General features: G+C 48.6%; 1 protein-coding gene across 2 annotated transcripts; it reads left to right on the top strand.

Annotated features, from left to right (window-relative positions):
* The first annotated feature begins 5,902 nt into the window (after positions 1-5,902).
* On the top strand, positions 5,903-13,140 carry LOC130276017 (glycine-rich protein 1-like). Of its 2 annotated transcripts, none has more exons than XM_056524812.1 (2): positions 5,903-6,850; positions 12,986-13,140. In XM_056524812.1, exons 1-2 carry the CDS (start codon positions 6,121-6,123, stop codon positions 13,063-13,065), a joined length of 810 nt encoding a protein of 269 aa, XP_056380787.1. In that variant the 5' UTR covers positions 5,903-6,120; the 3' UTR covers positions 13,066-13,140. The 2 variants fall into 2 exon arrangements, with proteins under 2 accessions (XP_056380787.1, XP_056380786.1); XM_056524811.1 differs by lacking the exon at positions 12,986-13,140 and adding an exon at positions 11,754-12,428.
* The last annotated feature ends 1,317 nt before the right edge of the window (positions 13,141-14,457 follow it).

Genomic DNA, 14,457 nt, shown 5'->3' with positions numbered 1-14,457 from the left:
ACGGGGTCCCTGTGCCCACTAACGGTGTCAAATGTGCCCCCCGCGAGTGCAAACGATACCATCACCGCTAGCGGGGTCCCTATGCCCACTAGCAGTGTCACAAGAATGCCTCCCGCGAGCGCTACCATCACCGCTAGCAGGGTCCCTGTGCCCACTAGCGGTGTCACAAGAATGCTGAGCACGGCTCTGTTCCCCGTCCCTGTCAGCTTTCAGGGTACGGGAACAGATTTAAAAGCCTCGTGCGCAGCTAGCGTACTACTGCAGGGAACAGAGCCGCGCTCTGCATTCTTGTGACACCGCTAGTGGGCACAGGGACCCCACTAGCGGTGATGGTAGCACTCGCGGGAGGCATTCTTGTGACACCACTAGTGGGCACAGGGACCCCGCTAGCGGTGATGGTAGCGATCGCACTCACGGGGGGGCACATTTGACACCGCTAGTGGGCAAAGGGACCCCGCTAGCGGTGAAGGTAGCGATCTCGCTCGCGGGGGGGGGGGGGGCACATTTGACACAGCTAGTGGGCACAGGGACCCCGCTCGTGGGGTGGGGGGGGGTGGCGGGGGGGACAGGCGGTAATACAGTGATACCGTGATAATAAAAAAAAATATTGTGATATTAATTTTAGGCCATACCACCCCGCACTAACACAGACTAAATACAGGAACAAGCCTGTATCAGGAACCAATCATGGAGGAAAATGCAAAGACAACCAGGTCTGAATACAGGTCAATATTAAGGTCAGGCCCTAATCTAGAGGATGCCAAAATACAGACAGAATATAGGTACAGGATTACACAGAAACAGGTGTGAACACAAATCGAAATACAGTTTCACATAACAGATACAAAACGGTACAAAACTAAACTGACCTAAGCACAGTTAGATCACTAACAAACATGACTAAGCTAAACAATACAGAAACTGATCAAAATAACAGAGCCAAGGCTAACACAAAGTGAACAAAAACAAACAGGATTAAAACCAGAGCCAAGCTGAAATCAAGAGCACAGCTAGAAGGCTAAGGAGGAATCAGATACTCTTTCTTAGCGGCTGATTGGCCCAGGCCTCTAATTCGTACCTGAACCTGAGACATGGACAGCCTGGTCAGGTGAGATTGTTACAATATCTTGTTGATATGCCCTATAAGTCTAGTGTAGACAGACCACTTAAAGTGTTGATACATTTAAGACCCCTAAAAAGTCCTAGATAAGTGATACAATTAAATTTATGTAGACTGCTGGAACCCAGATTTATCACGACAATTGAAGGAGGCATGGGAGAGCCCATGATGCAAAGTTATATTCTATATAATATGCTTTTATTAACTCTGTGTACCACTTTGTCCTGTTTACATTCAAGGGACCAACACCCAGAGTTACTCTAATGCAAGTCCTTTTACTTTACTGTATCCACTGACCTTTCCCAGCATTCCATGTGGCCAGAGACAATATGTCATAATTCCCATCAGCTCCAGAGGAGCGTGGCTATCCTGCAGTGTGTGAGTGGATAACAATCCCTTCCACCCTGTTATCTGCCCAACCACTGCAGCAGAGCCATGCCCTCCTGGAGACCATGTGACATATGACATATTGTCTCTGGCATACCCATGGAAAATAAAAAAAGACTTGCACTACAGGGCTTCCAGGTGTGGGTCCCATGCATGAAAACCAGACTAAACAGCCCACAGAGGTAACAGAAGCATGTTGCACTGTATAATAATTTTGAATCATGGGCTAAAATACTGGAAGAAAAGAATCTTGGAATATCTCTTGGAATTTCCTTTAAGCAGAGAAAAGATAGCTGTATTCATTTTTACGTAATAAGAAAAAGTTCCTGTCCCTAAATTTGAGACAGGAAACCTAATAAACTTCTTGACCCAATTGACATTTCTAGGAGACCCAATAATTAAAGAAGATCTCTGGTGAAAATGAACTTATCCACAGTGCATGCTGCAGCCGGAAAAGACAGTACAGCCGGAGTACAGCACTCGGGCATTATCGGTGCTCCTATAGAAATGAATGTAGCATGTGCTGTCTACTGGTAGATAACACACGCTCCTCACTGAGAGAGCTGGGTTCCAGTCCCAGAGATCAATCGGACCCCTGCAGACCCCTGCGATCAGCTACTCATTCCTTATCCTGTGGATAGGATTTTGCCGAAGTTCTCCTTTAAAAATGCTCTATACAAACAACATGTTAGCGTAATAATGTAATGTTTTGTTGAAGCTCCCATTTCTTTGTAGAACAATGATAAGGGTTGCTAAAACCCATCCATTTTACTGTCTTAACTTATGTCTCACTTATGCTTCAATTTTGCCATTCAACATTTTCATGTTCTCTCTGATGGTGGTGGAAAGAGGGTAAAAAGCATCAAAGACAGAAGTGAGCAAGCCTTTATATAAAAGAAAAAAGGCTTATGTAAGTGATCATGTTGATCATGTGAAGCCATTTGATAACACATGGTTGTCTGACTCCTTTTCCTTTTTAAATCATTATGATAACAGAAATCACCCTAATAGCTCTGATCAAAAGTATACGTTTCATTTGAAAGTTTAGCCTTACACACACACACACACACACAGTGACACACAGGTTAAAATGGCAATTAATGGTTAATTTTCCATACCTATGTCTTTTTACATTGCAATTTGTGTTTGTGTATAAATAGTCAATGAGTTTAATAGCTCTTATGTGGATGCACTGAGCAGGCTAGATACTGAGCCATGAGGAGCAGAATAAAAATGTCCAAAGACCTGTGTAACAAGATGAAAAAGAGTATAATAAGATATACAAAGCATTTAAAATGCCAGTCAGTACTGTTCAATCACTTATTAAAGGAGATATCCAGTGGTGAAAACCTTATCCCCTATCCTAAGGATAGGGGATGAGTTTCAGATTGCGGGGGGTGCGACCACTGGGGCCTCGACAGCCCGCGGGAAGGGGCATGTTGACCACCGCACGAAGCAGCGGCTGACACGCCCCCTCAATACAACTCTATTGCAGAGCAATATGGGGGATCGCAGGATGGGGGATAAGTTTTTCACCACTGGACTACCCCTTTAACAAGCTAGAAATTCAGGGATCTCTTACTATCCTAAAGGGAATCTAAGTTGCATTCTTCTGCACGAAAGCTGCGCATGGGATACTCTTGGACTTTCCAGTGCAACAATGACCCCAAGCAGAAGGCCATGCTGACCCTCCAATGATAACTGCAGAAAATGCTAAAGATTATGGAGTGGCCATTACAGTCTCAGATGCTAATCTAAAGGAGCCTCATAGACAATGATTACAAATGACTGCATGCTGGCGCTGATGCTAATGTGGTAATCCACAGTATTAGAGGGAAACTGACAGATGAATCAACCCTACTAACCTATATATACAGGTTATTAGTGTTGGTGATCCCAAGTAAAACTACTGTATGTGTAATGTCCGTTTATCTGTATTTTCTATTTTCTGCTTTAGGTCCTGTTCAGACATTAGGTTTGTGTCTGAACAGTTTCTGTGTTCTCCCTGGTTTGAGTAGTTAATGCTTCCAGCCTATGGGATCCCGGGTGTGATTATTTAGACCCTAGCTCTGCTGGAACTCTCTGCTGATAATTAGACCTGTACTCTGACCATATCTTGTTTTTGATTCACTTTAGCTTTTGTCTTTCTGAAGACATTTCCTGAGTGTGAACCATGGTTTACTGTCCTGTTTGATATATGGATTTTAGCTTGCCTTGTTTGAATACTTTGTTGGGTTATTGTATTCCCGTTGAGTTCCTGACTTGTTCCCCGACTTTGTACAGTTCCGTTTGTTTTGTTGACTTCGACGTCCATGCACTTTAGCGCAAGGAAGGGACCAGCTCCAAGTTGTCGATCCATTGTTTGGGGTGGATGGGCAAGTATGACAGTATGTATTCATTATTCCAATCCGTTTATTCGTTTCCGAGATATAGCAAAATCTGGGTTTAAAGACTATTTGCATCTCTGTTTAAAGCAAAACTGTCAGCCTGTTCACCCACACTAAACCCAATACACTGGGTTCTAGTGTAGGTGAACAGGATTCCATAGAGGAGTCACTTACCTTAATTGGTCCAGTAGGTCCTGAGATATCATCTTCAGAAGTTCATCAGCCTCGCAGGGGGCCCTTGCTTTATTTGGTCCGGGGGTTGTCAGTCCGCCCCTGTATGTAAAATAATTAAGGTTTTCATTTAAATGCAAGGGTTGTACGTTGAATGTATACATTTATGGAGTTCACATGCACTGGTTTCTATCATGTTACTGTACAGCCAACGCTCTAATACCCTAAGCAGGGGTTCATCCATTTAGGTGGTCCCCAGGTTTCCTTCTAGAGCCATAGCATCTCACATTATAAAATGATTGTGAAGTTACTAGTCATGCACAGAAAAGCTCTCTCTGTCCATGTTAGAGCAAATGTAAAATAATTTGATGGCAAACTTTTGGACTATAGGGTGACCAGACCATTTAGAGGTATTCAAAACTTTTTGCACACAGGAACTGTGTATGTGGGAGGTTTGTTGTAGACATGCAGGAATTCACATACTCCTCACACCTGCAGAACATTTACATAGAAAAGAGATTGCATTCTCTATCTGTTTAGCCTTTTAGTGATATAAACAAGGAAGGAGGGGGGCAAACATACTCCACCTTCTGTATGTCCACTATGATAAATAGGCATGAGAGTAAAACACACTCATTCCATTAGAATCAGATGGCAATGATAGCTTAATGACTCCCCTGACAGATGATATCATGGATGAGAAGGATGGGGCAGTTGGATTTCAACATGCCTGATGCTTTTGTTCTTAGGAAGATAAGTCACCATTGGTGTCTGGCAGCAGTTTAACCCCTCCCCTATTGAAAACACATACACAGTTGCTGACCATGCATGTGTATGGGGGGAATTAGAAAATGTATGTAAAATTACACTATATTCATTTATATCTGGCACATCTCATTCCATTGTCCCTTTACTCAAAAGGGATTTCCCATCTTATAAAGTTGTCCTCTATCCTCAGATATAAGATAACTATCTGATCGCTGAGGTACTGACTTTTGGAGTCCGGGTGATCTCGGAAACGGGGGCACAAGTCTCAGGTTAAATTAAGTGGCGGGTCATACATGTTTGCCACCGATTCATTCATTCTGTATGGTGGCCATGGAGACAGTCAGATGCTGTACTCTGCTTTCTCTTGTGACTCCTATAGAGACTGAAGAGAATTATTGCCTGGAATTACTTTCAATCATTTTTTTTTTATGGAAAAAAACGTTATGCCTTTATGGGGATATATATAATAACTAATATCAGTAAAAGTTTATCTAATCACTGAAACTGAGTACTTGACATTGGGAGGATATACACATCAGATATTACAATTTGTGCTTCGGTATTGCTATTGACCTCTATTGTACTTGACAGTTGTGTTGGCTTTAGGAAAAGATCAAAAACAAGATAAGTGTTTGTCTCAGAAGTAAGCTGCATAGACAAGTGTAGTGAAAAGATATGTATAATGAGTAGCAGCCGAGACGTCAAACAAAGCAGTTTTCAGTAAACAAGACTTCAACGGATTGTAGCTTGAACTGATCTAAAAGTCAAACAGACCTTAAGGTGATTGTGCTGTGTTGAACAGGTAGCCAAGAAAGGGCATGAGCTATGTTTTCTAGTCCTCAGATCACAGGCTCAGTAGAAAAATAAGGCTGAGCACAGAAAAAGGAAGCCCTGTAGTGGAGAGTATCGGAGCGGAGGGGCACATGACAGGGGAAGACTGGGCTGGACATATGGTAGGGACGTTACGTAAGGGGAGGAGTTAGGAGGGGGTTTAAGAGGGAGGGGGTTGGGTCAGGGGTCAGTCGGCGCAAGGCCAGCGAAGTTGGCAGAAGAAGCTCCCATACCTGATGGCGGATCTTGAGGCCTTGCTGGGAAGACTGTGGGACGAGGCGCTCCGTTGGGGTCCGGGATGGTTGGGGTCCCAGGTCCCTGCGTTGGCCGGTCCTGCTGCTGCTGGGTCCGGTCAGAGTCCCCGTGTCAGCGGGCGGCACTCCCGTCCTCCTGCTCGCCTGAGTCCGGATGCTGCTCCTGGTCCCAGACACCGCCAGGTGAGTCCCTCTGCGCTCCATGCGGCTGCCTCTACCCGGCGCTCCGGCGCTTCGGGTGGGGGTAGGTCTGGGGGGGTCTTCCCGCAGGCAGTGTGGGTCCGAGGATGGTGGGGACCGGCATGCTGCCGCAGCGGTCCCTGCACCACGTAGAGAGCTGGTGTCGGCGGCCCGCCCCAGTAGTAAGGGCTCCCGGGAGGGGCGGGCTCTGCGGATCCCTGCAGCTCATGCATCGGCTGCCCCCGCTCCACGGCAGTCGGCTGGGAGGAGGCGCTCGTCTGGCCTGTATGAGCGGCAGGCCAGGGAGCTGAATGACGCCGGGGATCCGGGGGCCGGCGGTTTAGAGATGGTGGCCGGGTGGAAGATTCTTTGTACGGGGGGGGGGGGAGATGCTAGCCCCGCCCCCAGTGACGTCAGCGGTTCGGATGAAATGTTGCTGGACGACGGGGGTGCTCTGCCCCTTCCTGCTGTGGCTAGTGTGGCGGATCCAGGAGCCAGAGATGTGACTGCGGCTGCTGCTGGTGTGGCAGGGTGCTCTGCTGCTGGACTGTCTGCTTCTGCTGGGGCCTCTACGGTTGGGACGGCTGCAGCTCCTCCTTCCAGATTGCTGGATGCTTCTTCTGCTGGATCTGCGGCTGCGGGCGGGCTCCGCCTGGTCCCTGCTGTTCCTGCAACAAGTCAAGCCAGGGATGTCCGGAATCGGCCTTCTGCGGGTGCGACGGCTGCTGGGTCGGTGGCAGCCAGTGGGTGCGGTGAGTGTGACAGTTTTTCCGGGGTTCCGGTGGGTGGGGAGTTGGGTGGTGGTTTGGCGGGGATGCAAACTTTTCTTGCGGGGATGCAGGCTCTTTTGCGCAGTAGTGGGCTCGGCGGAAGTGGGTCCCCTGTGGCGGTGTGGGAGGTACCTGGTGGGGGGCCTGTGGTTGCTAGTGCAGGGGCAGTGGTGCCGGAGTTGGGGGGTGGCTCGGGGCCTTCTGGGGGAGTCTGGCGGTTGGAGTGCAGGGTGTGCAGCAGGTCGCGGGGAGTGTGGCAGGGCCTGCGGGGATGGGGTCCCAGGCGCCTGCCGTGGTGCCGGCGGCTGGCAGTGGTTCGGAGCCTGTGGCGGATGTCCACTTGGCAGATTCCGCCCACGGGGAGGTTTATGTTTGTTTTGAGGGCCCGTTGGGGTGCATTTGAAAGCGAAGGTGCGCGAAAAGCTCTGGTGGAGGGAGTATGTGGAGATTTTTTCACTGCTTCCGCTGGAAAAATTCAATTTAGCCTAGGTGAAGCCGGATGAGGGGAAGAAGAAGGAGGAAGAAGAGGAACGCCGGCAGTATCGGCTGATACTGCGGACGTTTTCTAACTGGCTGCAAGCCTTTGCGATTTTGGTGAGTGTGGTGGGGGAGATGAGTCCGGAACATTGTTCCGGTCTCATTTGTTACTTGGATTCCATAGGGGAAGCGTATAGGATATACGGGGGCACGGCGAGGCTCCGTTATGATGAACAGTTCTGACAACGGATGGCTGTTCGTCCATTCTTACGCTGGGATCATAAAGATATCGGCTTGCGGATGCAGCTGATGGCGGCGCCGCGGGGAACGGGAGCGGGACTGCAGTCCTTCCAGGAGGGGGGCGGCGGCTCTGGTACAGGGCGGCCGGCATCTTCTGGGAAAGAAGTATGTTGGCAGTTCAACGACGGTAGTTGCAAGTTTGGTGGGGAATGCTGATTCAAACATGAGTGCTCTGGTTGTGGGGGCGCCCATGGGTTGTCTCAGTGTTTCCGGAAAGGTAAGGGTAGGGGAGGGGGTGCTGACCAAAAGGGGGGCGACGCCGGTGAGGGTGGGAAGGATGGGTCCTTTTTTAGACCTCTATTCAAATAGGGTGGTGGCTCAGCTGCTGCGAGCGGGGTTTTCTGACGGGTTTCGAATCCCTAGTGTAGTAGTGGGGCCATTTGGGGGTGTGGTGCGCAATCTGGTGTCGGCGGCGACTCAGCCGGGATTGGTGAGGGAGAAGTTGTTGAAGGAGGTGGCGTTAGGGAGGATGGCCAGGCCATTTGAGTCCCTGCCGTTACGGGACCTGAGGATTTCTCCGTTGGGTCTGGTGCCCAAAAAGGAGCAGAACAAGTTTCGGCTCATTCACCACCTGTCACATCCTGCGGGAGGATCGGTGAATGACGGTATAGATCCGGCATTGTGTGCTGTGTCTTATACCTCTTCTGAATTCGAGTAGAAAAACAGACATGGTGCACATCTACAATCTTGTATAATGATCTGATTGCTTCTCAGCATAATATCAAAAACTAACAGGTTGTTAGTATACATATTTGATCAAAAAGAACAAGCCCACTCGCCACGTCAAGGCCACCTATTTAGAGTGGGTCCCTAACGTCCCTATCATAAAATGGCGTAGCACTGGGCGGCGACCACCAACGCCGCGACACCAGTGCCCACGGGGGGGAAACGACCCACTGGCAGAGTGGCCCCAATGCCACTCAAACCAGTCTATGGGCCGCACCTCCCCGCAGACACGGCGCCACGGCAGCAACAGACGCCGCACAGCACCACACCAGTGTGAACAAGGTGTAATGGCTCACTTACCATGCTCTCCCAGTCAGACTGGGAGGCTGCTAGGAAAGAAATGGCCCTTGTGTAGCTAAATACTACTATATAGGGTTGGGCTGAAGGGGTGGGGAAGAGTGCAGCACATGTTGTAACAAAAATAAAAGGAGGGGATAGAAATCACAGTGTGAATTCGGGTAGAAAAACAGACATGGTGCACATCTGCAATCTTGTATAATGATCTGATTGCTTCTCAGCATAATATCAAAAGCTAACAGGTAGTTAGTATACATTTTTGATCAAAAAGTACAAGCCCACTCGCCACGTCAAGGCCACCTATTTAGAGTGGGTCCCTAACGTCCCTAGCATAAAATGGCGCAGCACCGGGCGGCGACCACCACCGCCGTGACACCAATGCCCACAGGGGGGAACGACCCACCGGCAGAGCGGCCCCAATGCTACCCAAACCAGTCTATGGGCCGCACCCCCCCCCCCCCCCCCCCGCAGACACGGGGCCACGGCAGCAACGGACACCGCACAGCACCACACCAGTGTGAACAAGGTGTAATAGCTCACTTACCATGCTCTCCCAGTCAGACTGGGAGGCTGCTAGGAAAGAAATTGCCCATGTGTAGCTAACTACACTTATATAGGGTTGGGCTGAGGGGGTGGGGAAGAGTGCAGCACATGTTGAAACACAAAAAAAAAAAAAAAAAAAAGGAGGGGATAGAAATCACAGTGTGAATTCGGGTACAAATAGGGACGTTAGGGACCCACTCTAAATAGGTGGCCTTGACTTGGCGAGTGGGCTTGTACTTTTTGATCAAATATGTATACTAACAACTGTTAGTTTTTGATATTATGCTGAGAAGCAATCAGATCATTATACAAGATTGTAGATGTGCACCATGTCTGTATTCTACCCGAATTCACACTGTGTTTTCTATCCCCTCCTTTTTTTTTTTGTTTCAACATGTGCTGCACTCTTCCCCACCCCCTCAGCCCAACCCTATATAGTAGTATTTAGCTACACAAGGGCCATTTCTTTCCTAGCAGCCTCCTAGTCTGACTGGGAGAGCATGGTAAGTGAGCCATTACACCTTGTTCACACTGGTGTGGTGCTGTGCGGCGTCTGTTGCTGCCGTGGCGCCGTGTCTGCGGGGAGGTGCGGCCCATAGACTGGTTTGAGTGGCATTGGGGCCGCTCTGCCAGTGGGTCGTTTCCCCCCCGTGGGCACTGGTGTCGCGGCGGTGGTGGTCGCCGCCCAGTGCTACGCCATTTTATGATAGGGACGTTAGGGACCCACTCTAAATAGGTGGCCTTGACGTGGCGAGTGGGCTTGTACTTTTTGATCAAATATGTATACTAACAACCTGTTAGTTTTTGATATTATGCTGAGAAGCAATCAGATCATTATACAAGATTGTAGATGTGCACCATGTCTGTTTTCTACCCGAATTTATACCTCTTTTGATGCGGCCTTGGTTTGGGTACGGCGGTATGGGCGTGGGGCCCTCCTTGCTAAGACTGATGTGGAGGCGGCGTTTCGTTTGTTGACGGTCCATCTGGATAGTTTTTCTTTGTTGGGGTGTTGTTGTGAGGGGCAGTATTTAGATGATCTTTGTTTACCGATGGGCTGTCATCATTTTCTGCGCTTGTCGGCGGACTTGTGGGAGGACTTGAGTGTGTGGGTTTTTGGAACAGTATAACGGGAGGTCCATGGTTATGGACCGTCCTATATCTAGTCAGGACTTGGAACTGATGCGGCAGGGGGTTGTGGATTTGGGGCGTACCTCGGGGGGCAGTGGTGTGTGGGGCAGTGGCCGGAGGCTTGGAAGGAGGCGGGGTTGGTTCGCAATCTGGCGTTTTTGGAGTTGTTTCCTATTATTGTGGCGGTGGAAATTTGGGGCCCGCATTTTAGTAACAAGAGAGTTTTCGTTGCGACAATTTGGGGGTGGTGCAGGCGGTTAATGCTCAGACGGCGAATTCGCCGCCGGTGGTGCGCCTGTTGCGGCAGTTGGTTTTGAGGGGTTTGCAATTAAATTCGCAGTTTGTTGCTTCTCATGTTCCGGGGGTGGAGAACTCTATGGCTGACGCTCTCTCTCGTTTGCAGTGGGAGAGTTTTCGGGAGCTGGGGGATTCCGTGTCCGGACTGGCTATGGAAGCTGGTGTGACGGTGGCGTTGGGTTTGGTTGGCCGGTCTGTGAGTAGGGCTACATGGATGGCCTACAGCAGGTGGTGGTTGGAGTGGGAATTTTTGACAGGCCGATTGGGGAGTTTGACGTCAGTGGGGGATTGGGAGGCGGCTCTGCTGTTTTACGTCGGCCGGGCTTTTTGTGAAGGGGTTTCACCTGCCAGTATGGGCCGACGGCTGTCGGCACTGGTTTTTTGGTTCAAGGCCAAGGGTTTGCCGGATGTCACTAAGTTGTTATTGGTGCGTCAGGCGGTGCGGGGGTTCCGGAAGGGGGCTAGCTTGAGGAATTCTCGGAGGCCGGTGTCTTTTTCCTTGCTGGCTCGGCTGAGGGAGGCGCTGGGGTCCGTCTGTTTTTCGAGATATGAGGCGGTTTTATTTCGGTTGGCTTTTTCGTTGGCCTTTTTTGGGGCGTTTCAGATTTCGGAGCTGGTGGCTCTGAGTAGGATGGTGGTTGGGGGTCTTATGGTGGGTGATGTGAGTTTGGGGTCTGGAGGTTTGGAATGTGTGGTTCGTCGCTCTAAGACGGACACGCTGGGTAGAGGGGTTGTGGTGCGGCTGGCGCCTTTGGGGGGGTCTGCGATGTGCCCGGTGACGTGTTTTCGGGTCTTCTGGGGTATGCGCCCGGGGGCGGATGGGCCCTTGTTGGTCCATGGGGATGGGACCTTTTTATCGCGTTATCAGTTTGTCAGGGTTTTTCGTTTGTTTATGTCGGCGCTGGGGAGGGTGCCCCCGAGGATTTTTGTTCGCACTCTTTTTGGATTGGTGTTGCTACTGAGGCGGCTAGGTGGGGTTTGCATGCTGACGTCATCAAGCATATTGGGAGGTGGGAGTCGGACCGGTTCCGGGTTTATGTTCGGCCGCAGTTGTTGTGATGATGAGGTGTGTGGTGTTGCCGTATTGCCTGTGTTTTCTTTCTGTTTCTTTCAGGTGCCGGTCCATGTCTCATCTGGATTGTCGGCTATTCCTACGTGGTCAGAGGGGGAGTTCGGGCTGAGGTGCGCCCGGATGGACGGCAGCTGGGGTTTTCAAGAACGGCGGCATTCGTGGGCTTGTTGGGTAAAGGGAGGCTGCAGTGGCCTGGGTTGCTGCCTCACATTCAGTTTTATGTTGGGATGGATAGGGCCCCTAATGTCCTTGTAGTGCATGCGGGGGGAAATGACCAGGGGGTCAGGAGGTCGAGGGATCTCTTGCGGGACATCAAGGTTGATTTGTTGAGACTGTGGGCCAGGCCAGCGAAGTTCCCGCCCACCCGCCCTTGTAACAGGCTTGGGTACTTCTTGTCGCGGCAGCAGTAGCGGGAGAAGGATTTGGAGGCAGGAGTGGCAATTTTGGTGGTTTGAGAAGGTGTTGGTGGAGGAGGCTGGGGATGGTACTCAGCCTGGAGAGGATTGGGCCTCTGAAATGGTGTCCCTAGGTCTGGTGCCTTACGGCTAGGGGCAAATGTAGGAGGCTTGGCACATTGGTTCACTTGGGGTTAAAGGGGGACGTTGCCTCCAGATCTCTCAGCCTCTGTAGGGTGGTTATGTTTTATGGTTTTTGTATGATGTTCATACAATATGTTATGACAATGTTTAAATTGTTCAATGTTAATAAATATGGTCTGCTGTGACCTTTTGTACCACTAACCGATGTCAGTCGTTATTGGGATTTTGGGGTGGGGCAAAAGGTAAGCAGCTAGGATATCCCCTAGTCATGAATAAAAAAGTGTCCTTGAATGAAATAGAGGGATAAATAGAGTGACAGGAAATATGACCAGTTTCTCAAATTGGGTGGTCACCTCAGCAAAATCAGCTGGTGGAGACACAGATATTACGTCTTGATGGACCTCATAATAACTTTAGCACTGCAGTGTTATAATACAGATTATATAAAAGCAAGGGTAAAATAGATATGTAGATAAGACGGCACTACCCACAAATTGTAGCATTGTCCTTAAAATGGAGAAGGGGTTAATCCAGGGTAGCAGAAGCCAAACTATATAGATAGGTGCTCTGCAGCAATATTCCAAATAGGGAAGTGAAGAAGTGGCACTCACCACTATAGTGGAATCTGCTACTTCATTTATTATAGGGAAAAGAGGAGTACACACACAGCTCTAAAAAAAAAAAAAAAAAAAAGGAAGTATGTTTTTTTTTCAATTTCCCCCAATGTCCCTGCAGGATGTTGTTTTTTAAAAGAGGCTGGAGTGCAGCCTGATGAAGCACCAAGCGGCGTGATACGGTCCGTGGCCAGCGTCTGAACTCCCCCAGTACCATCTACCGCCTCCTCGCTCCCATCCGAAGAGGACGTTTGAAACGTTACCGGAACTTGATGACATGGGGTGAGTGCTCAGGTTCATTTTCTTTATGTGCATATATTTCTACGGAGCTTGATTTCTACGTGAGCACCATCTGTATTGTTCTCTTAGCGATTTACTATTGCTTCCATTGTGACGTTGACACACATTAGTATATGCAGCATTGCAGTCTCCGTTTTTATCTTGTCTTTGAACTGTTGCCTCTTTAAACTCTCTTTACATAGTCCGACTATTAGGCAAATCATAATTGCTATAAGCAGTCATTGCCAATATTTAGTCCATGTAAAAGGGATAACGATCACCTAATTTGTTGGCTGGTTGAATCTTTCATGCAGAAATTTAAATTATCAATCATCACTATCCTATGTAAATCAGCCCATGAAAGTTCCCATGTTTCTGCATTGTCTGCTTGACATATTCACCAGGAAAGCTTCGAGAGATTATGCCAAACATATATGCCCCTATTAAATGGACAGTGTGCTTTTGCCCTCTGTTGGGCTGGTGTATGCCAGTATACAATTTTTTTCAACTGTATGGAATAACGTAGTCTGTTGCACAATTCCACATAGTGGCATCCTGCAAAATAAAAAAAATTATATATATATATATATATATATATATATATATATACACACACACACACACACACACACACATATACAGTGGGGCACCAATTGTGCAAGTTCTCCCACTTAAAAAGATGAGAGGCCTGTAATTTTCATCATAGGTATACCTCAACTATGAGCAACATAATGAGAAAAAAATCCATAAAATCACATTGTCTGATTTTTAAAGTCTTTATTTGCAAATTATGGTGGAAAATAAGTATTTGGTCAATAGCAAAGGTTAATCTCAATACTTTGTTATATACCCTTTCTTGGCAATGACAGAGGTCAAACGTTTTCTGTAAGTCTTCACGAGGTTTTCACACACTGGCTGGTATTTTGGCCCATGGTCCATGCAGATCTCCTCTAGAGTAGTGATGTTTTGGGGCTGTCGCTGAGCCACATGGACTTTCAACTCCGTCCAAAGGTTATCTATGGGGTTGAGATCTGGAGACTGGCAAGGCCACTCCAGGACCTTGAAATGCAACTCCTTCGTTGCCCGGGCGGTGTGTTTGGGATCATTGTCATGCTGAATGACCCAGCCACCTTTCATCTTCATTGCCCTTGCTAATGGAAGGCGTTTTTCACTCAAAATTTCACAATACATGGCCCCATTCATTCTTTCCTTTACATGGATCAGTCGTCCTGGTCCCTTTGCTGAAAAACAGCCCCAAAGCATGATGTTTCTACCCCCATGCTTCACAGTAGGTATGGTGTTCTTTGGATGCAA

Source organism: Hyla sarda, chromosome 6, assembly GCF_029499605.1.
Source record: "Hyla sarda isolate aHylSar1 chromosome 6, aHylSar1.hap1, whole genome shotgun sequence".
Taxonomy (NCBI): Eukaryota; Metazoa; Chordata; class Amphibia; order Anura; family Hylidae; genus Hyla; species Hyla sarda.
Note: the sequence above shows the minus strand (reverse complement) of the source record. Positions and strands in the feature narration are given on the sequence as shown.

Bases quoted from the DNA above. Each gene is read 5' to 3' on its own strand.
- LOC130276017 (XM_056524811.1), top strand. From the start codon at position 6,121: ATGCGGCTGCCTCTACCCGGCGCTCCGGCGCTTCGGGTGGGGGTAGGT. The intron at 6,851-11,753 runs GTGAGTGTGACA...TGTTTCTTTCAG, and splicing joins GGTGGCAGCCAGTGGGTGCG to GTGCCGGTCCATGTCTCATC.